Source organism: Herpailurus yagouaroundi, unplaced genomic scaffold (genome assembly GCF_014898765.1).
Source record: "Herpailurus yagouaroundi ecotype Mexico unplaced genomic scaffold, PumYag 202, whole genome shotgun sequence".
NCBI lineage: Eukaryota > Metazoa > Chordata > Mammalia > Carnivora > Felidae > Herpailurus > Herpailurus yagouaroundi.
In genome coordinates this window covers 8,838,060-8,860,283 of record NW_024412433.1, presented here as the reverse complement: position 1 = coordinate 8,860,283, position 22,224 = coordinate 8,838,060, and the positions used below count along the sequence as shown (strand labels likewise).

General features: G+C 46.2%; 1 protein-coding gene and 1 long non-coding RNA gene across 3 annotated transcripts in view; one reads left to right on the top strand and one right to left on the bottom strand.

Annotated features, from left to right (window-relative positions):
* Window positions 1-1,537: 1,537 nt before the first annotated feature.
* LOC121014453 (uncharacterized) lies at window positions 1,538-8,209 on the bottom strand. Its single transcript, XR_005783221.1, has 3 exons — window positions 7,818-8,209; window positions 5,493-5,618; window positions 1,538-1,576 (listed from the first exon to the last, which is right to left on the bottom strand). It is a non-coding gene; the product is annotated as an uncharacterized LOC121014453 (long non-coding RNA).
* Window positions 8,210-21,798: 13,589 nt separating this feature from the next.
* ITM2C (integral membrane protein 2C) overlaps window positions 21,799-22,224 on the top strand; it is a 13,811-nt gene continuing 13,385 nt past the window's right edge. Inside the window, exon 1 of one of the 2 annotated variants that reach the window (XM_040450738.1) lies at window positions 21,799-22,019. In XM_040450738.1, the coding sequence (XP_040306672.1) occupies window positions 21,894-22,019 (126 nt within the window). In that variant the 5' untranslated portion in view covers window positions 21,799-21,893. The remainder of the gene's footprint in view (window positions 22,020-22,224) is intronic. The other variant, XM_040450739.1, reaches the window with a different exon arrangement.

Here is a 22,224-nt window from a genome sequence, read left to right as displayed (position 1 = left end):
CTCCCACCTCCCTGGTTCTCCCAGCCCCGAGGTGCTCCCACCTCCCTGGTTCTCCCAGCCCCAAGGTGCTCCCACCTCTGAGGTGCTGCCCGGTCTCAGTGATGTGCTTGCTGCTCACCTAGGGGTTTTGATAAAAAGCTAGTTCTGGTCCGGAGGGCCTGGGATGGGGCCTGAGATTCTGCTCTTCTAACCAGCCCCCAGGTGCTGCGGCCCAGGGGCCACACCTGGAGAAGCAAGAGAGGGCAGGTGACATCAACCGCTGGTTATCTGGCTTCCATGCAAAGGAATAAGGAGCAGCCCCCAGGCACAGGCTGGGGGTTGAGGGGGTTGAGGTAGATGGGCCTCTCCAGGATGAGGACGGGCCCCGGGCACAGGGCAGGGCTGTGATGCCACCCGCGATGGCCGTGGTCACCAGAGAGACCAGGGGGGCTGGGTGTGGTGCGGACCAGCCTGGGGGCCAGAGGACTGAGCCAGGCAGGCCTAGACCCACACCCGGAAGTGCAGTCCCCCAGGAAAGGTGTGGGTCTGAGCTGGACCCCCACAGTTGGTTGTCCATCCTTCTCCTGCATGTCACACCTTCTGTTTCTGTTTCTGGGTCTGTCCCTGTCCCCCTAGACCATGAGCTTCCCCCGATTGCAGAGCTCAGGGGTCGGGCATCACTCAAGCTCAGCTGAGAGCTACATCCCAACAGGGGACCACACTGCACGCCTCTAGGGGCACCATCACCTTCCTATCATATCCAAGTTTGTCTATGCAACCTGACAGCTTTCCAGCAGATGGCAGGGGAGCGTCTTGGGGACAAATGCCCACAAACCACCATCAGGGCTGCCGCTCGGTGATGGAACAAAATAACACGAACCCAAGCTGGGCTGGTGGCTTAGGCTCTTCGGGGCCAGGAGCTCAGACTTGCTGAAGGCAGGGAGGCGACTGTCCACCCCAGGCTGGGAACCTGAGCGTTCCTGGGTCTTCAAGCCCAGGAAGCAACCGGAAGACTGGCCCAAGTTCTTGTTGAGGAGGGGCGGGCACCCACCCTCCCATTGGACCTTCCAAGAGGGCCTCTGCCCCATGGCCTGCCACTGCTCAGGAACGAGGCATGTGAGGAGGACATTCCCGAGCTGTCACTGGGGTGGTGGCTCTGAGTCTGGCGGGGGGAAGCATCACCAGCTAACATGGTGGCAGTGATCTCTGTGTCCCATCCGAGATGCAGGCAGACGGGGCATAAGGCAGGAGCACGTGTTCCTCCAGGCTTGGTGGGGATCCTGGGGGCCTGGTTCATTCTCATTCCACAGCAGCCTGTCTGGGGGCAGTGCAGAGGGGATGCCAAGAATTGAGGCCCTCGGGAGGTGCTTCCGGAAGAGCAAGCTGCTGGCTGAGGGTGGCGTCCCAGGAGGGGTGGGGACATCCGGTAGCTTCAGGGTGTTCCTCTCCAACTCGTGGTGATGCTGGGTCCAGGCTGGCAGGCACAGGGGAGCCTTGATGAACTAGTTCCTAAGAGCACTGAGGCTCTCGTGGGTGAGCTGAGGGGAGCTTCCACGGGGAGGTCTGGATAAGAGCAGTCCTGCCATGGATGGAGAAACTTTGCAAGGGTAAGAGGAAATCAGGCAGAGCTTAGAAAATGGAGAGGGTTCCTAAGACAGACGGGAGTCTGGAAGAGCCCCAAACACAAGAACAGTTCACTCGACCCAGAAATCCCCTCCACTGAGTTTGGTCAAGAAAACAGCAGTACGGGTAGGAGATGGTGAGTAGAAAGAAAGCGTATAATCCCAGCCACTCGGGCAGCGACTGGTTCCGGGGGCTCTTCCAGAGTCTAAACAAAGATCTTTCACCCTTCATAAAAATTAACTCGAAATGGATATAGACCTGAGTGTAAAAAGCAAAATTATGAAACTCCCAGAGGATAACATAGGAGACATGACCTTGGACATGGTGATGACCTTTTCTTTACAACCAAATGGATAACCCACGAAAGAAATGACTGATAGGCAGGACTTCGTTGAAATTTTCTGGGACACCTGGGTGGCTCAGTCGGTTGAGTGCCCGACTCTTGATTTCGGCTCAGGTCATGATCCCAGGGTCGTGGGGTGGTCGAGCCCGTGTTGGGCTCCAAGCTGAGTGTGGAACCTACTTCAGATTCTCTCTCTTCTTCCCTCTGCCCTGCTCTCTGGCTCAAGAGCTCTCTCTTTCTAAGAAAGAAAGAAAAAAAGAAAGAAAGAAAGAAAGAAAGAAAGAAAGAAAGAAAGAAAGAGAAAGAAAGAAAAAGAAAGAAAGAAAAACTAAAAATTTCTGCTCTGCAAGTGACATTATCAAGAGAACGAAAAGATAAGCCACCAACTAGGAGAAATATTTGCAAAAGACACATCTGACAAAGTGCTATTATCCAAAATATACAAAGAATTCTTAAAACTCAACAATAAGAAAGCAAACAACCTGATTTAAAAATGGCCATTATTAACAGACACCTCACCAAAGAAAATATTCCAATGGCAAAGAAGCATATGAAAAGATGCCATACATCAGAGATCATCAGAGAAATACAAATTGAAATAGCAAGGCAACACCACCACATACCTACTAAAATGGCCAGGATCTTCAGGGAAGTGAAAAAAACCTTATGGATACGTGTCATTGTACATGTGCCAAGACTCACAGAATGTACAACACCAGGGAGGAAGCCTAGTGTAGACCATAAGGCTGGGTCTTAAGACCGTGGGTGATAAGGACACGCCAACGTAGGTTTATCAACTGTAGCAATGCCCCACTCTGGTGGAGGATGTTGATGACGGGGGAGGCTGTGCATGAGTGGAGGCAGATGGGATATGGGAAGTCTCTGTGCCTTCCTCTCGATTTTACCGTGACTCCAAGATGTTTCTTTAAAAAAGATAGTCTTTTTGGGGGCACCTGGGTGGCTCAGTCAGCTAAGCATCTGACTTCAGCTCAGATCATGATCTCCCAGTCCGTGAGTTTGAGCCCCACGTCGGGCTCTATGCTGACAGCTCAGAGCCTGGAGCCTGCTTTGGATTCTGTGTCTCCCTCTCTCTCCTCCCTTCCTCTACTCGCATGCTCTCTCTCTCAAAAATAAACATTAAAAAAATTTTTTTTAAAAAGATAGTCTTTTGAAAAACCTGGGTACCATTAATAAAGAGCTGGAAACCACCAACTCTTCTTGGACTTAAAATAGAGGCTTTCAGAAAAGGACGTGTCAAAGGGAAATCTGAACATTCAGAACAGGTGGAGCGGGCAGCCAGCATCATAAGAAACCTTCCGTCTTCAGAAGATGTGTCAGAACACATCGCTGTCACGTACCTGCAGCTAGAACAATCTTCAAAATACATCAGAAGGAAAAAAAGGACGGCTTGGGATGACGGTAAAGACGCTTTGGATGAAAATGATGACCTTCAGGGATGCGCGAAGTTGATTTCACAAGAAGCCAAAGAAGGGAATAGGAGGGTCAGTGAACAGATGAAACAAAGTGGAATGTTAGAAAACTCGGAAGAGGGGCACCTGGGTGGCTCAGTCGATTAATCATCCGACTTCGGCTCGGGTCATGATCTCACGGTCCATGAGTTCGAGCCCCACGTCAGGCTCTGTGCTGACCGCTCAGAGCCTGGAGCCTGTTTCAGATTCTGTGTCTCCCTCTCTCTGACCTTCCCCCATTCATGCTCTGTCTCTCTCTGTCTCAAAAATAAATAAACGTTAAAAAAAAAATTAAAAAAAAAAAAACTCGGAAGAAAATCAGATGATGCCTCTAGGTGACCGCTCACCAAGGAGGAGCGCCTGGGTGCTGGTCTCGGGGGAAGATAGCCTGGATGGTGGGGCCGGGGACCCGGCATAAGGAACACAGGAGCAAACAGATGCTTCCTGGACAAATCGAAGCACTTTTGAAGAAACTGGTTGATGCCACTGAGTTAAAAGCGTTATTTCAAAACACTTGAAAGGAAATAATTTTCTATCGGGAAAATTCAAAAGGATCGTGGGCCGTTACCGAAGCCGGTTTATTTCCCACGAGAGAAAAAACACTCTCGGTGATGGGCGGAGAGCACTGGCGACTGGGAAAAAAACGCTTGGAACGTTGAGAACATTCCTACATCCAGATGTAAGTCACTGGGGAAGAATGTATGTATTTGGAAGAGTATTCTTACATCCCCGATGTTCCACGGGGACATTTGGCAGAGGCCAGGAGGACCCCTGGAGAGGGTTGCCCGATAAAAGCCAGGATGCCCAGGTAAACTGACCAGTGTCTCCTCAGCCTGGTGGTCAGCAGCATCAGGGGTGAGGCATGTTGATAATACGTAGCTCTGACATGATGCGGTAAGAATGACGCTTCACCTCTGGTCCCCCTCCCCCAACTCCCTAACCCCCATCTAATCGTAAGCACATCAGACAAATCCCCCAGTGGGACTTTCTACAAAATACCTCAACACTGTCAAGGTCATCAAAAACAAGGGAAGTCAGGGGTGCCTGGGTGGCTCAGTCGGTTGAGCGTCTGACTTTGGCTCAGGTCATGATCTCACGGTTCATGAGTTCAAGCCCCGTGTCGGGCTCTGGGCTGACAGCTCAGAGCCTAGAGCCTGCTTCGGATTCTGTGTCTCCCTCTCTCTCTCTGCCCCTCCCCTGCTCATGCTCTGTCTCTCTCTGTCTCAAAAATAAATAAAAACATTAAAAAAAAATTTTTTTAATAATAAGAAAAAAAAAGACAAGGAAAGTCTGAGAAACTATCATAGCCAAGGGGAGCCTAAGGAAATGTAATTACTATCATGTGGGATCCTGGGTAAGATCCTGGAACAGAAAAGTCACATTAGCTAAAAACTAAGGAAATCTGAATAAAGCATGAACTGTAGTTAATAATAGTATATCCATATGGATTCCTGATGTGAATAAAACATCTACATGTAAGATGTTAATTGTGAGGGAAATTGGATGTGAGGCATCTGGGAACTGTCCTTTATATGTAATTTTTCTGTAAATCTAAAACTGTTCTAATAAATGAAGTTAATTTTTTTTTAATGTTTGTTTATTTTGAAAGAGCGGGGGAAGGGCAGACAGAGAAGAGAGAGAGAGAATCCCAAGCCAGCTCCCCACTCAGCGAGGAGCTCAACGCGGGGCTCAAACTCACAAAACGTGAGATCATGACCTGAGCTGGGATCAAGAGTCAGATGTTTAACCGATAGAGCCACCCAGGAGCCCCTGAAGTTAAGTTTTTAAAAAGTTACTGGGGAGGGGCGCCTGGGTGGCTCAGTCAGTTAAGTGTCTGACTTCGGCTCAGGTCATGATCTTCCAGTTCGTGAGTTCGAGCCCCGCATCGGGCTCTGTGCTGACAGCTCGGAGCCTGGAGCCTGCTTCAGATTCTGTGTCTCCCTCTCTCTCTGCCCCTCCCCCACTCATGCTCACTCTCTCTCTCTCTCTCTCCCTCAAAAATAAATAAAAACTTAAAAATCATAAAATAAAATAAAAAGTTACTGAGGATACAGGAGATTCGAATACTACCAACCAACCTGCCATAATTGACATTTGTAGAACTTAAAACCCCAAACTGCACAAAATACACAGTTTTTTCAAGTGCACGTGGAACCTGTGTCAAGATCAACTGTATACAGATCACCAAGTGAGGCTCAACAAATCTGAAAGAAAAAGTATTTAAATTATTTGGGGTCCGTTCTCTGACCACAGTGGAAATAAATTAGAAATCAATTACATAAAGACAGCTCTCAAATCCCCCAAATATCTAGGAATTAAAAAACACTTTTCACAATAATCCTGTGTCAAAAAAGAAGAAAGAAAGAAAGAAAGAAAGAAAGAAAGAAAGAAAGAAAGAAATGAAAAAGTATTTTAATATAAATGAAAATAAAAACCTAATATATCAAAAGTCATCCTGGCCTCCGGCTTCTTTATCCAGGTGACTTGACCTCGTCCCATGACTTTAAATTCTGTCTGTAAACTGCCGAATCCCACATTTTTAACTCCGGCCCAACCTGCTTGCAGAGTTCACAAATCAAGCTGCTGTTTGGTATCTCCTGGATGCATAAAGAGCATCTAAAACCCCAGATGCCTAAGAAAATTCTAGATTCCCCTTCCATTTCCCCATCATGCATCCTATTCCTTAGCCCTCCAACCCAAGAGTCATCCTTAGGAATTCTCTTTCCTTCCCACATTCTTCTGACTCTACTTCCAGCCAATCTTGAATCCACCCACTTCTCTCCGTATCCAGAATACAAAGCCTCCCTTTTCAGGGACCCTGTCAACCCCCCACTGTGTATCTCTAGTGCCTGGCACAAAGCAGGTCCTCAATTTATAAAACTTGGCCGGGGGGGGGGGGGGCGGCGAAGGGAGGGGGTAACTCTTTCCCAGTCAGGGGACGTGGAAAGCTCAGTTGGAAACTGGAAGGTTGTTTGGTGAGCGTCCAGCAGGGCAGAAGGGTGGGTGACGACAGGGCAGAGCTGAGGGGCTATCTCAGCAGATTCTGGAAAAACCTGATGACGTCTCCTTGACTCACCAGCGCATCTCTCTGTTGTCTTGTTTGCCCCCAAGTTCACGCGTCCCTTCCTTAGCTTTGATTCACTGCCATCTCCTGGCCGGTAGGTGACCCTGACTCAGTGTTGGCTGAATGAGTGAGTTTCTACAAGCTGCCTGGTCCCCACCCTCTGAGCATCCACGTTCTACCTTCTTCCCGCTAACACATTCCCTCCTCACCCCAGGGCCAGCAGGATCTGTCAGGTCTCCGCTTCCTTCGGCTTCACCGCATTCCCACCTCATGGTTCCCCACTTGTAGGTGCTCCTAAACCTTCTAAGCTCGTGTTTACAAACATTTCTTAGAGTAAGCCCTTCATTTCAACCATCATCAAGTTTCATTTCAACGAAACCATTAAGTTTCGTTCTAAAGAGAACATTCATCTACATGGATTAGTCCCCTAGAGCTGCCCTAACAAGTACCGTAGCCTGTCTGGCTTACACCGTAGGAAATTACTTTCTCGCAGTTCTGGAGGCTGGAGGTCCAAGATCAAGTTGTTGTCAGTGTTGGTTCCAACTGAGGCCTCTCCCCTTGGCTCGTAGGGGCCGCCCCCTTGCTGTCTTCACGTGGTCTTCCCTCTGTGTGGGCCTGTGTCCTGATCTCCCCTTCTTATAAGGACTCCGGTCGTATCGGATGAGGACCCACCCCCAAGCCCGCATTACCTTAATTACCTCCTCAAACATGCTGTTTCCAAATGCCATCGCGTTCTGAGGTAGTGGGGTCAGGACTTCAACTTGGGAAGGGGGGGGGGGGACCCAATTTAGCCCAGGACGCTATGTGTCATCGATTCCTAGACTTGCTCTTTCGTATGGACAACAATAATTACAGCCTAAAAAGATGTCATTAAGCCAGCCCGAAAGACAGCTCAAAGCCAAAAGAGAAATGCCTCCCGCACCCAGGCCAAAGCCGCGACAGCCACATTCCGGTAACAAGAGTCACTTTCTGGGCCTGCAGACCCCACTTCCCCACGTGATGAATAGGAACTGTGCTCTTTCTTGTGGGTGAAACATAACAGCATTGTAAACTATGGCTATGAAGGAATGCACAAGGCAGTAAGAACGTACATATTCCGCTTTTCTCCTAACTGAATTTCCACTTCTGTAAAGAAAAGACGGGCTCCGGACTGGACAAGAGTGAGTCGTATCTAGCTCACCCGTCTCCACGCGTGGACTCCTCGTTCCCCTGTCCCTCCATGGGACACCTCTTCACCTGCCCTCACCGCTAGCCAGTGCTGGCCACGCCCACCGCCTCTGTTCCTGCTTTCTTTTCTTCAAATTATTTATTTCTCTTGGAAATAATCACACTGACTTACTTGATTATCTGTGTCTCCTTTCACTAGAATACACTGTGCAGGGGAACAGTGGGGCCCTTGTCTGTCTCGGTTCGCGTTTGTATCGCGGCGGCCTGGCCCCTAAGATCCGCTGCATCAGCCGATTCGGAGTGAATACATAAATAGCTGCTACATTTTCAAGTGGCGGTTTGGCTCTAGGGTGACTTTTTCATATTCATCTTCCGAGGTGTATTTTGCGGAATCCAAAATGTTGAAAATCGTTTGCCTTCCTTCATGGGGAGGGGACTCGACAGTCTAGCCGGGAAGGTGATGCCTGCGTGGCATTGAAAGGCAGCAGAAGCGCCACACTGGTAACGGCCACCAGGGGGCGCCACCGAATCGTCGTGGCAGGCAGCGGAGGCGGCAGCTCGGGACCGCGGGGCGGGTTGCGGGTGGAACTGGGAGTTCCAGTTGTCCGCGGCGCCGGTGCGCTCACGCCCTGCAGGTATCCCAGGGGCAGCAGGAGGGGCCCGGCCTGCTACGGGGTCCCCAGGAAAAGAGTCGGCCCCGAAAGCATTCCCTTCACGAGAACAACTACGAATATACAGTACCTGGGTAAAGATAAGCCACAAGGGGCGCCTAGGTGGCTCAGTCGGTGGGGCGTCGGACTCTGGATCAGGTCATGATCCCACCGTTGGCGAGTTTGAGTCCCGCGTTGGGCTTTTTGCTGACTGCTCAGATCCTGGAGCTCGTTTTGGATTCGGTGTTTGCCTCTCCTCCACTCACACTCTGTCTCTATCAAAAAATGAATAAAAATTTTTTTAAAAGTCACAAAATTTTACTGGGGGCCATAAAGCTTAAAATAAATGGAGAGACAAACCAAACTCCTGGAAAGGAATACGCATTCTCCCCCAAATTAAAGCAGCCCCCAACAAAAATCCCAGTAGAGTTTTGCAGACAACTAAGGAAATTCATTCTAAAATTTGTCTTGAGAAGCCAATACATTCCAACTGTCAAGAACTTTTTTTTTAAGTAGTGAGTAATGTTTTCGATGTTCTATATATAACAATGCTAGAAGGAAATATTAGTGAATATACAAGTTTAAAGAGGAGAGAGTCTTTCTAAGTGTACAGGCAAGGAAGAAATCCTAATGGAAAATGTGATGAATTTACATATCAAAACAGTCCATGAATGCGATAAAAAGGCAGATGTCAAAATGGGAAAAATACCAGTGACTTCTGGTGGACGGAGCTAATAATCTTAATATGCAAAGGAGTCTTCTCTGTGTTTTTATGAGATAAACACGGGAATGCAAAAACGGGAAAAGGACACAGGCAGGGCCTCACGGAATAGGATCTGGAGCCCCCTGGCTAGGGCCTTGCGGTTTATTCTGGGAAGTCCCAGAAGAGGTGGGCAGGGTCTGATTTGCGTTTTAAGGTGCGCCCTCTGGCGGCTGTAGGGAGAACAGACTTTGCGGGGGCGGGGCAGACCCCGGCAGGTCAAGGTGAGAAACCAGGGAGATGGTCCACGTGAGATGATGTGGACCAAGGTGGGAGAAGCGGTCCGATTGGATAGACTTTGGGGACAGAGCTCAGGGAACCTGCTGAGAGCTTCAGTGCGAGGTGTGAGGCAAAAAGGCAACAAGGATGACTTCAAGATTTGACCTCGGGGCGCCTGGGTGGCTCGTGGGTTAAGCGTCCAACTTTGGCTCATGTCACGATACCCGGGGCTGAGCCCCACATGGGGCTCCGTGCTGACAGCCCAGGGCCTGGAGCCTGCTTCAGATTCTGGGTCTCCCTCTCTCTCTGCCCCTCCACCACTCACGCTCTGTCTCTCTTTCTCTCAAAAATAAGTTAAACATGAAAACAAAATTAAAAATAAAAAAGGTTTGACCCCGGCTGCTAGAACGGAGCTGTCCTCACTGAAGTATGGAAGGCTGGGGAGGAGCAGGTATGGAGGAGAAAGTGTTTTGGCGGCGGGAGTGTGAAGGGTCACCTCCCCGCGTTTCTGGAGGGCAGGTTGTCAATATGTGTCAAACTATTTTGCAAGACACGGGCCAATTTAAACCAGCGGACCCGCTTGCAGCCAGGAATCCAGAGAGCACTCTGCATACGGGCATCTTCGTGGCTGCTCTGCTTGAAGGGCAAACGTGGAAAAACAAACATTCTTAGGTCCATAAAACATGGCTCATCAAAGCATAGAATTCTATACACCCATTTAAATATCATCTGTGTCTGGTCACGTGGAAAGGTGTTCAGAACATTTTGTTCAGTGAAAAAAAAAGCAAATTAGAGAACTGTATGATTCCATGTTTTACAAAATAAATTCCGCGAGTGTTCGTATGCGTGTAGAGCAAACCTGGAAGAAAATACACCAAGTACACGGTGATGGCGAGACCAGCAGTCATCTTAAGGAAGGGTGACTATGAACAAGGCTGCTGTTACGCGTCGAACCGCACCCCCTAGAATTCATATGTTGAAGTCCTAAGCCTCACAGGACCTTAGAATTTGACCTTATTTGAAAATAGAGTCAATGCCAAGGTAATTAGTTAAGATGAGGTCATTAGGTTGGGCCTTAATCCAATATAAAAGATGTCCTTGCAAAAAGGGGCAATTTGGAAGCACACACACACACACACACACACACACAGAACACCTTGTGAAGAAGAAGACAGACATCAGGGTGGTGCTCTACGTACCAAGGAGCAGCAGAGATGACCAGGAAACCAGCAGAAGCCAAGGCAGAGGCCTGGGTCAGACTTCCCCTCACAGCCTCAGAAGGAACCATCTGTGGCAACAGTGTGACCTACTGAGAAACCCTACATTTCCGTTGTTTGAGCTACTCAGTTTGTGGGACTTTCTTCATTAAGGCAGCCCCAGCTAACTAATACAGCTGACTTTCTCTACTGTCTGAAGTTTCTGCAATGTGCATGTACTGAATTTATCCTCAGAAAAAGAAAGCATCTCCCTTTTAAGTAAATTTTCATTGAAAATTAAGTCTCTGATGTCATGTGATAAAACAGGTAGAAACAATTTGCCTCGAAATCTATTTATTTTTTTTTAACGTTCATTTATTTATTTTTGAGAGACAGAGGTAGAGAGCGAGCAGGGGAGGGGCAGAGAGAGGGAGACACAGGATCCGAAGCAGGCTCCAGGCTCTGAGCTGTCAGGACAGAGCCCGACGCGGGGCTCGAACTCACAGACCGCGAGATCATGACCTGAGCCAAAGGTGGACGCTTAACGGACTGAGCCACCCAGGCGCCCCAAGCCTAATATTATGATTTAGTCATTAATACCTATGAAATAGGATTACCTATTTCCCCGAATCTGAACATCAGGAAAAGAAAGTTCATCTTCAGTTTCAATTAAAAGAAAGGAAAGGAAAGGGAAGGGAAGGGAAGGGAAGGGAAGGGAAGGGAAGGAGGAGAAAGAAAAGAATACACAAAGAAAAGAGAAGGAAATTAATTTTTTAAGGCAGAAATAATTAGAAAACAGGGGAAAAAACAGAACTGATAGACCCAAGAGGTAATTCTTTTTAAAAAGTACCTAATTAGCAAATATCTGGCACTTTAAATTATGTTAATGGAAAAATTGACAAATTATTATTATATCAAAGTATACGTTTTTACTTATCAAATTAAAGGGTATGTCTTATGTGACTTCCCTAAATGTTGGTAAGGGCAAGATGTAGCCATTTCTCTCCAGTATGGCTGATGATGAATCGAAAGCACATTTCCAGAGAGAAACCGGGCGACGTTTATAAAAAGCCCATGAGATGGGGCCAAAGATCTACATACACAGATGCTCGCGAATACGGCGGAATTGTTCATCGTGCCAGATGTATTTGTTTTCTATTGCTGCGGGAACCTTATCGTAAATTTCACGGCCACACGATTCCCCATCTCGGAGTTCTGTTGGTCGACAGTGTAGGCAGGCTCTGCCGTTTGCTCTGCTCCTGGGCTCACAAGGTCAAAAGCAAGGTGCCGGCCAGCTGGAGCTCCAAATCTGGAGGGTCTGGCAGGGGAGGGGGGAAGGCACTACCCGGGTTCATTCAGGTTGTTGGCAGAACTCAGTTCCGTGAGGTGCCTGGACTGAGGTCCCTGTCTTCTTGTCCTCAGCTGGGAGTCTCTCTCTGCACCCGAGGGGCACCTGCATTCTTGTCCCATTGCCCCTGCCCCATCTCCAATCGGCGACATCACCCCTGTCTTTCCATGCTTCAAGTCTGTGGGAATTCTGACTCGCCTGTCTCACTGGAGCCAGAGAAAGTTCCCGACTCCAAGGGCTCCTTTGATTTGATGAGAGTGGGACCACGCACATCATCCAGGATGTGCTCCCTACCTTCAGGTTCCTACCTGAGTTATTTCTGTGAAGTTCTTTTCACAATGTGAGGTGACAAATTCACAGGTTCTGGGCAAGGTGGGCGAGGTGGGGTGGGGGGATTCTGCCCACCTCTGAGAAAATGCTGACTTTTTTTTATAATAACTTCTTTTTTTTTTTTTAAGTTTATTTATTTATTTGGAGAGAGAGAGAGAGAGCCCCAAGCAGGCTCTGCACTGTCGGCACAGAGCCCAATACAGGACTCAAACTCACAAACCCTGAGATTGTGACCTGAGCTGAAACCAAGAGTCCGTTGCTTAACTGACTGAGCCACCCAGGCGCCCCTGAAATTATTTTAAAGAGAAAAGAAGCAAGATATTAATCAGGGTTTCCCAACCTTGGCCCTATTGGTATTTTAGATTGGATAATTAATTCTTTGTTGTGGGGAGTAAAAAATACTGGGTGAAAAGTAGCAAAGTATTCACAGTGGTTATTGTGGGTTTTGTCGTAATAGTTGTTTTATTCTCTTATGCTTTTCTACACTTTTCAAGTTTGAATGGCCATTACTTTTAAGCACTATTTTCCAGAGCAATTTCTCCTCAGATAGGTTTTCCAACATGAAATCTGTGTCTTTCTTCTCGGGAGAAGTTCTGCTTGATGGCACTTCAATGCCCTCCTCCTGTACTGTTGCATTTTTTGTATATTCATATATTTTTGCATATTCATAGCTAAAATTCTATTTTTCTTGTTTATTTTGTCAGATTTTTGTGTCAGGATATATCATCTGTGCCTAAAATAAATAGAAGCATCCATAGAAGTAGCTGTTCCTTCATTATGAAAGAACTATCTAGTTAAGGGGTCTGCCTGTTCAGACCATTTTTTGAGATCATTTGTTTCAGAACTTTCTTCACTAGCTTCCTTGATTACAGGGCATTATGATATTCTAATTCTGTGCTCGCTTCGGCAGCACATATACTAAAATTGATATTCTAATTCTTCTTTAGTTCATGTTGGCCATTTGCACTTTCCCATAAACTCATCTAATTCAAAATATTTATATTGATTAGATATGATTGTATATAAAATAATTTATAACATCCACCTTATCTATAATTATATCTTTCTCACTGAATTAATATTTTCTCTCTTATTTATTACTAAGATGGTCTATAGATTTGTCTCCTTCCACTGATTTTTCCAGAAGAACTCTCTCTTCATATACTCATCAGGTATAGCAATTATGGAAAACAGTATGGAAATTCCTAGAAAATAAAAAACAGACCTATCATATAACTGAACAATTCCACTTCTGGGTATATACCCAAAGGGACTGAAATCAATGTCTCAAAAAAGATACCTGCACCTCTGTGTTCCGTGCAACATTATTCACAATAGCCAAGACTTGGAAACAACCCAAGGGTCCGTCGACGGATGCATGGATAAGGAAAAGTATATATATAATGGAATACTGTTCAGCCATAAAAAAGAAGAAAACCCTGACACCTGGGACAACATGGATGAACCTGGAGGACATCATGCTAAGTGAAATAAACCAGAGGGAGAAAGACTGTACGATCTCATTTACATGTGGAGTCTGACATAGTCAAACTCATAGAACCAAAGAGTAGAATGGTGTTTACCACGGGGGGGAGGGGGGAGGCGGGGGGGGGGGCTGGTCAAAAGGTACAAATTTTTAGTTCTAAGATGACTAAGTCCTAGGGATGTAAAGTGCAGCGTGGAGACTAGTTGATCGTACTGTGCCGTATACTTTAAATTCGCCAATGGAGGAGACCTCAAATGGGCTCATCACACAGACACGAAATAGCAATGACGTAAGGTGGTGGATGATGTGTTAAGTAACTTAATTATAGGGATCACTTCACAAATGTATACCTACATCAAACCATCACACTGTACCCCTGAAGTACATACACAATTTTTGTTAGTCAATTTTACCTCTATAAAGCAGGGGGGGGGGGGGAGATAGTTCAGAAAAAAGAAAAACAATATATATACTTACCAGTTCTTCCATTTTTCCATTTTTTCATTAATTCATTTCCTTTCTTCTCGTCGGATTTGTTTTGCTGTTCCCTCCCTCGGTTCTTGGTGTCCATATTTAAGTCATTCACTTCATCTTCATTTCTCGTATTATTAATTTGTTGAGGTTTGGTTTACTTTTTTTTTTAGTAATCTCTACACCCAACGCACGCTCCTCTGACTAGTTCTGGAAATAACCGGAACGTTTCCCGTTTGACATCCGCCTCTCTGTTTCATACGTGGTATTTTCATATATGTAAATCTATCAAAATTTCCATCACGATTTCTTGCCTCGTGTAGTTAGAAAATTCTCCACACCAGTACCTTCTTCTCCTAAATTTCAGCCACTTGTTAGGCTGAAAGGGTAGTCGTTTTTTGTTTCTTTTAAAGTTCTTGGCGATTGCAATGACCAATTTGAGAATAGCATTTCTACTTGTCTGCAAAAGGCTGTTGGGATTTTAATTGGATTTGCTTTGATTTGCAGGGGAATCAACATTTTCGTGATCTTCCCATCCAGGAATACCGTTCGGTTCGCCTCTCCGTTCTACTCAACGCTTCCCGCCTTCAGGAAAACGTTGTGCCTTTCTCCGCACAGGTCAAGTGTATTCCTAGGAACGTGACGTTTGTGGTTTCGCTCTCTTGAACGGAATGTCTCACCCATCACAGCGCCGACGGCCTGTGCCAAAGCTGCTAGGTTGATGTGATGATTTGCAGGAAGCCTTTTTAGTGGGGTCACTGCGGGAGAGTCCCCTGTCCCTGCGGTCCCAAGACCTGGAGAGAGTGAGAAGCCCCTGGAGTTAGCAAGGGGTGGGGGTGGAGATTCAGTCCCAAGGGCTGTATGGCCGCAGCCCAGTCACCATCCCACCTCTCTTCCAAAGTGACACTTTCCACCAAAATACTTTCACGGCACCGATCCAGCTTTGCGGGTCACACCGACGGCCCTGGGTGTGGCACGAGGATAAAAGGAGGGGCTGGCGGAAGATTCCAAGTGGATAACCGAGAGCTTTGCATCCTGTGCCTCGGCCAGGGTGGCTCTGGTGCAACGCGCTCGCTGCCGTGAAAGTCTCACCTTCCGGTCTGTGGCCTGACGACGACACACTAAAAAGGAAACCCAGCCCCCAGTATGTACCCAACAGTAACGGGTGGAACGTTCCCGAAGGATGCTGTAAGAATGTGCACAGAAGCTCTGTTGGTAAGAGCCCCACACTGGAGACAACGCAAGGGTCTACCAGCAAGAGAGCGGATGAGCACATGGGGGTGCGCTCAAGGATGAGCCAGCCCCCAGCACCCTCCCCGCGGGCCACCCTCAGGGTCGTGACCTTAAAGATGCCAGAGGGTGGGGCGCCTGGGGGGCTCAGTCCGTTAAGCGTCTGACTTGAGGTCAGGTCATGATCTCGCCGTCCGGGGGTTCGGGTCTCGTGTCAGGCTCCGCGCCGACAGTTTGGAGCCTGGAGCCTGCTTGGGATTCTGTGTCTCCCTCTCTCTCTGTCCCTCCCGCACTCATGCTCAGTCTCTCCATCTCTCAAAAATGAATAAACATTAAAAAAATTTTTTTTTCTTAAGATGCTGGGTAGAAAAGAGCACATACTGTGAGATTCATGTGTAGGTAAATTTTTTTTTCAATAGACAAAGCTCCTCACTGGGCAGGAAATAATGGTTACTCTTGGGTCCGGAGTGGGGACAAAAGGGAATGTTCAGGTTCTGTTTCTGTCGCTGCTGGTTACATGCGTGCGAATATTTCTGTTTTGGTTTGGTTTGTGAATATTCCTTGAGCTGCACACTTATAATCTAAGAACATTTCTGTATATATATTATACTTCCATAAAATGTATTCCTCTCCCTCTCCCCCCCCCCCCCAAAAAAACTGTCTAAATCAGCAGTTCTCAAATTTTTTGGACTCAAGACCCCTTTAAACTCTTAAAAACATCAAGGAGCCTAAAGATCTTTTGTTTATGTGGGATATACATTTAATGGTATTTAACATATTGAAAATTAAAACTGAGACATATATGGGATATTTATCAAGTCATATAAAAGTAACAGCACAAACCTATTACATGTTAATATATATAACATTTTGATTTTTAGAAACTGTGTTTTCCAAAGCAAAAAAAAAAAAAAAAAATCGGACGAGCAGTGGAGCCTTTTACTTTTTTGCAAATATCTTTAATATCTAGCTTCAGAGGAGAGAGCTGGGTTCTCCTACTTGCTTCTGCTTCCAATCTGTTATGACACCGCATGTCATGTAACCTCTCAATTACCCCACTGTACTCTCATGAGAGAATGAGGTTGAAAAGGCAAATAACATCTTAGTGTTATTAGAAAAATATTCTGGCCTCCACATCCTCACAAAGAGTTGTGGACATGCCCAGGTGCCCCCAAAACACACTTTGAGAACCAGTGATCTAAGTAGATTAAAATTTGGGGAGGGGGGTGTCCAGGCTCCTACAACTTTAAGCCAAACTTACGTGCACCTCACTGCTCCCTTATGAGAATTTTCTGGTGGTGAATGAACTCCCAAGAATGTTTCACCTGTTCTTCCTTCACAAATGGCACGTGATCACCAGGCCAGCTTTATTGTATTCTCTCTGTAGTGTGCTGAAAGACCCAGGCAAAGGCCTTGGTCTAGAGTTCTCTCTTCTGGCCTGCTGAGGTCCCGAACTTCCACACTGACCGCTCCACTCAAGATGTCACCACCTTGATGATTTAGATGGCATGGGTAAATTCCTTGCAAGACACAATTTACTAAAACTGACTAAGAAGACATAGAAAATCTGAATAGCCCCATGTTTCTTAAAGAAAATGAATTCATAATCAAATGCCCACCCATCATAAAGATGCTGGATCCCCATGCCTTTATTGGTGAATTACATCAAACATTTTAAAGAAGAAATAGCATCAATCTCAAACTTTCCCAGAAAACAAAACAAAACAACAACAAAAAAAAACGGAGGCTGGGAAATTCCCTAACTTATTTTATGACGTCAGCATAACTCTGATACCAAGAACCGGCATTACAGAAAAGAGAGACTGATAGCCCTCATGAACATAGATGAAAACAAAACAAACAAAAAACTTCATGAAATACCAACCAATTGAGTCCAGTAATATATAAAAAGATCAATACAAGTGAGGTTTATTCCAGGAATGCAAGACTTTTTTGATATTCAAGAATCAATTAGTAAATTCATAATAAGAGACAAAACCCATATGGTGAAGATAATATATTTGACCGAACGTAATACCCATTCATGATTAAAACTCTCCACAAACTAGGAAAAAAAGAGAATTTGCTCAGTCTTATTAAGGCTGTTACAGGTTGAATTGTGTCCTCCAAAAAGATATGTTGAAATTCTAACACCCTGTACATGTGACTATATTTGGATATAGGGTCTTTTCAGATATAAGAAAGTTCAGATGAGGTCATTATTGTGGGCTCTAATCCAATATGACTGGTGTTATTATAAAAAGAGGAAAATGCCATGTGAAAACAGAGACACAGGCAGAAGCGAGCCATGTGATGATGGAGGCAAAGATTGGGGTGATGTATCTGTGAGTCAATAATGCCAAGGTTGCCAACAAATGCCAGAAGCTGGAAGAGGCAAGGAAGGATTCTCCCCTACAAGTGGAAGAGGGAGCATAACCCTACTGAAACCATGATTTTGAACTTTAGAGCTTCCAGAAACTTGAAACAATAAATTTCTGGTTTTAAGCCACCCAAGTTGTGATGTCAGCCTGTATGCCAGCCCTAGGAAACTAATACAAAGGACATCTATGCAAAACCTATAACTAAATTACATTCCTGGTGAAATAATGAACATTTTCCCTCCTAAGATAGAAACGAGGTGAAGATGTCTACTCTCACCATTTTTATTCAACATTGTACTCGAGTCCTGACCAATATGGCTAGGGGAAAAAAGGCACAAAGATTGAGAAAAAGAGTAAAACTGTCTTTGTTCTCAGATGGCATGAGTATATTTTAGAAAACCCGAGGAATCTATAAAAATACTGTGACAGGGGCGCCTGGGTGGCGCAGTCGGTTAAGCGTCCGACTTCAGCCAGGTCACGATCTCGCGGTTCGTGAGTTCGAGCCCCGCGTTGGGCTCTGGGCTGATGGCTCAGAGCCTGGAGCTGTTTCTGATTCTGTGTCTCCCTCCCTCTCTGCCCCTCCCCCATTCATGCTCTGTCTCTCTCTGTCCCAAAAATAAATAAACGTTGAAAAAAAAATTAAAAAAAAAATACCGTGACAAAGAAATATATTAAATTTGCAAAATATAAGATTAATTTTCCAAAATCAATTGTATGCCTATATACTACCAGTAAAGAATTGGAAAATAACATAAATGATAAGTGCAATAACATCAAAAACATAAAACACTTAGGAATAACTCCATCAAAAAATATGCAAAACCTCTGCACTGAAACCTACAAAATATTGGTGAGAGGAATTAAAGAGCTAAAAAAAAAAGGAGATCTACCACGTTCATGGGCTTAAATTCAATACTGTTAAGACCTCAGTTTTCCCCAAATTGCTCTCTAGATTCAACTCAAACCCAATTTATATTTAACAGGTTTGGTTTTGTAGAAATTGATAAGCCAATTCTAAGGTTGTATGGATCTAGAAGGGCCAGAATTATCTTGAAAAAGAAGAAAAAGATTTACACCACCTGATTTAAGACTTAATAGAAATCTACAGTTAAGATAATGTGAAGTAGCATAAGGATAGAAAAAAAATAGAGAAACGTAACAGAACAGAGTGCAGAAATAAGCCAATATATAAAGTGTCAATTGATTTTGAAAAAAGTGCCAAGGCAATCCAATAGAAAAAGGAGTTTCTTAAATGAACGATCCTGGAACATCTAGACAACTGTATAGAAAACAAAACAAAACAAAACCTCTACTCCTATACACAAAAAAAAACAACTAAAAATAGATCATAGACTTATATGTAAAGCCTAAATCTACAAAGTTCCTAGAAGAAAACATACTCAAATATCTTCACAATTTCAGGGTGGACAAAGAGTTTTTAGACAAAACCCTGAAAGTGCTAACCATAAAATTAAAAACTGATACATTGAACTGTATCAAAACTAGAAACGTCTGCTCGCCGTAAGACAAAGTTAAGAAAACGAAAAGACCAGCCACAATCTGAGAGGAAATATTCACAATAAATATATATGACGAAGGACTTGTCTTCAGAATATACAATGAACTCCTACGAATCAATCATAAAAAAGATAATCCAACTTCTAAAATGACCGAAAGACTTCAGCAGACAGTTCACAAAAGAAGTTATACAAAGGATCAATACCATAAGAAAACATACTCACATCATTAGTCATCAGGGAAAGGCAAATTAAAATCACAATAAGATACAACTTGTTGTATCAACTAAAATTGCTAAAATTAGACTGGCTGACAGCCCCAAATGTTGGTGAAATTGTGGAGCCACTGGAACTCTCATACATTGCTGGTGGAAGTGTAAAGTGATACAGTCCCATTCCTAGGCAGTAGGATACCAGGGTGGGGGCAGGGCCGTGTGACTAGTCTGGCCCAGGTCAGGCCGCAAGGGGGTGCAATATCTGTGGAGAATTTAAAAACAATAATAAGATGAAACCAACGAAACTTGGCTCACTTTATATTATTTCTAAACAATGTCATGTGATAAAATATGCCTGTCTGCTGGAGTGGACCATTCCCACCTCACCCTTTGTGATGTTCTTTATTCAAGACAAATGACAATAAATGTCAACCAAAAGTGCCGTGTACACAAATGTTCACAGCACCTTTATTCATTATAGCCAATGATGGAAAGCAACCCAAATATCCATAACCAGGAATTTGGATAGACGACTGCAGTATGCTAACAAAATGGAATATTACTCAGCAATAAAAAAAAACACAAAGTATGGGTAAATTTCATAAACATTGTGAGAATTTGGCAGGTGGAAGGTTTAATGTGATTAGGTCCTTGGTTGCAAAGTTGCATCTTAGGGCTGTTTTCTGCCACAGGGATTAATATAATGCTTGATACGCAGGGGCACTTAGGAAACCCTTTCTTTTTTTATTTTATTATTATTATTATAATTTTTAGAAAGAGAGTGTGAATTGGGGAGAGGGGCAGAGGGAAAGAGAGAGAGAGAGAGAGAGAATGAGAATCTCAAACAGGTTCCATGCTCAGCACGGAACCCGATCCCACAATCCTGGCATCGTGACCTGAGCCAAAATCAAGAGTTGGTTGTTCAACCTACTGAGCCAACCAGGCTCCCTGAAAAACACTTTCTGAATGGAGGAATGTATGTTGGGGATGCTGAGTGGGAATCTAACCAAGGGTTGGAACTTAACTTCTTCAAACACCAAGATTCATCTAGGAGTTCTTAGAGTTGGTTAACAAGAGTCCATAGCCCGTTCCTCTCTGGCTCTTGTCCAAACCAAATTTGTCTCCAAATTATCTTCTTCCACCTTCCCTTTCCCTCTCCCAGTTCCCCAGGACAGTGGCCTTAGCATCATTTCAACCTTCCTTCTTAACATGTTTGTCCTCAAGCCTGATAAATTCATCCAAGACCTGAACCAGGATGGTGGAGTCTGGGATGTGGGTACCCAGGGCTCAACACAGCCACTCAAGACCTGGCAGGTAGGACAGGTCAGTGGAGGGCTTCAGACTGTCCTCAGCAAGCTTTCAGACTCCCCTAACTTCCCCTATCACCCCAACTGCAGAGCCAAAAGCCAGTGTTCAGCCCAAGGCTCTGTGTGTGTGTGTGTGTGTGTGTGTGTGTGTGTGTGTGTTGCTGGGTGTTGTCTCCAGTCCAGTCTGGACCAGGAACAGTAAGGAAAGATCCAGGGTTGGGGGGACAAGAGATGCTCCAGTAACACAAGCCCCTGGTCTTACACAATACCAGTGAGGCTTTGCTGGGGCAGTCTTGTCTGGGACCCAAGCCTCCAGACACCCGCCCCGCCCATCCTCCCACCACACTAGATCCTTCTGGATAGGGGAGAAATGGGCAACAGGGCTTGGCACTCACTAACCGACGCTGCAGGCTGCCCTTCTTTCTCTACTCCCAGCATCCTTAGCACACATCCCCAGAGCCCCTCAGGAAGGTTCTACAGGAATGAAAAATGAAGGAAAAAGGATGATGGAGAATGAAAAGAGACGTGGATGGATGCAGGATGCAGGCAAGCAGTTGGGCACCTGGACTTGAAGCCTCCTCCTGGGTCAGGACAGGTGGGGAGCAGTGGGGACAGGTGCAGTAGGGGCAGTCAGTGTTTCCAAAGAGGAGGGTATGAAAGGGAGCAGGAGAGACGGGGCATTTGTGTAGAAGGTGCATTTGCTGGGCAAACATTCTTTTAACAAAGGCTGTGTTACGGGGATGCTGGTCTCGGAGAGGAAGCTAGAAGGAAAAAGTCTGCGAAAGGGGCTTAGTCCATGGGTGATTGGATGGATGGATGAATGGAGTGAGTGAGTGAGTGAGTGAGTGAATGAGCGAGTGTGTGAGTAAACCTCAGCCCTCCCTCGATCGGAGCAGAGCGCCCGGCAGGGGTCACTGCGAGCCCCAGGGGCTGGAAAGGGGGCGCAGGCGCGGCCAGCGCCAAGACCCTCCTGTGGGGGGCTGGGCGGGGCGGGGCGGGGCGGACTGGGGGCGGGGCTAGGGGGAGGGACGCGAACACCGTCCAAACTTCCGGTGCCTGCAGAGCGCGGAGAGGCGGCTGCACAGATAGAGGCTGCACGGACAGAGGCTGCAGGGCGGACGCGCGGCCGGGCGCAGCCATGGTGAAGATCAGCTTCCAGCCCGCCGTGGCCGGCATCAAGGGCGACAAGGCCGACAAGGCTTCGGCCTCGGCGTCGGCCGCGGCTCGGGCCCCGGCCGCTGAAATCCTGCTGACGCCGGCTCGGGTAAGAGGGGCCGGGGGTCGAGGCGCGCCCCGTCGGCCCCGGGAACTGCTCTAGGTGCATGGGGGTCCGGGAGCCGTGATCGGAGTGGAGTGAGGGTCCGCAATGGGCCATTCAACCCAGAGTGGGGAGGGGGCTTGGATCCTCTCTTAAAACGGCAACCGAAAGCAAAAGTCCGAAGAGTGGGAGGGGTCCGAGTCACAGGTCC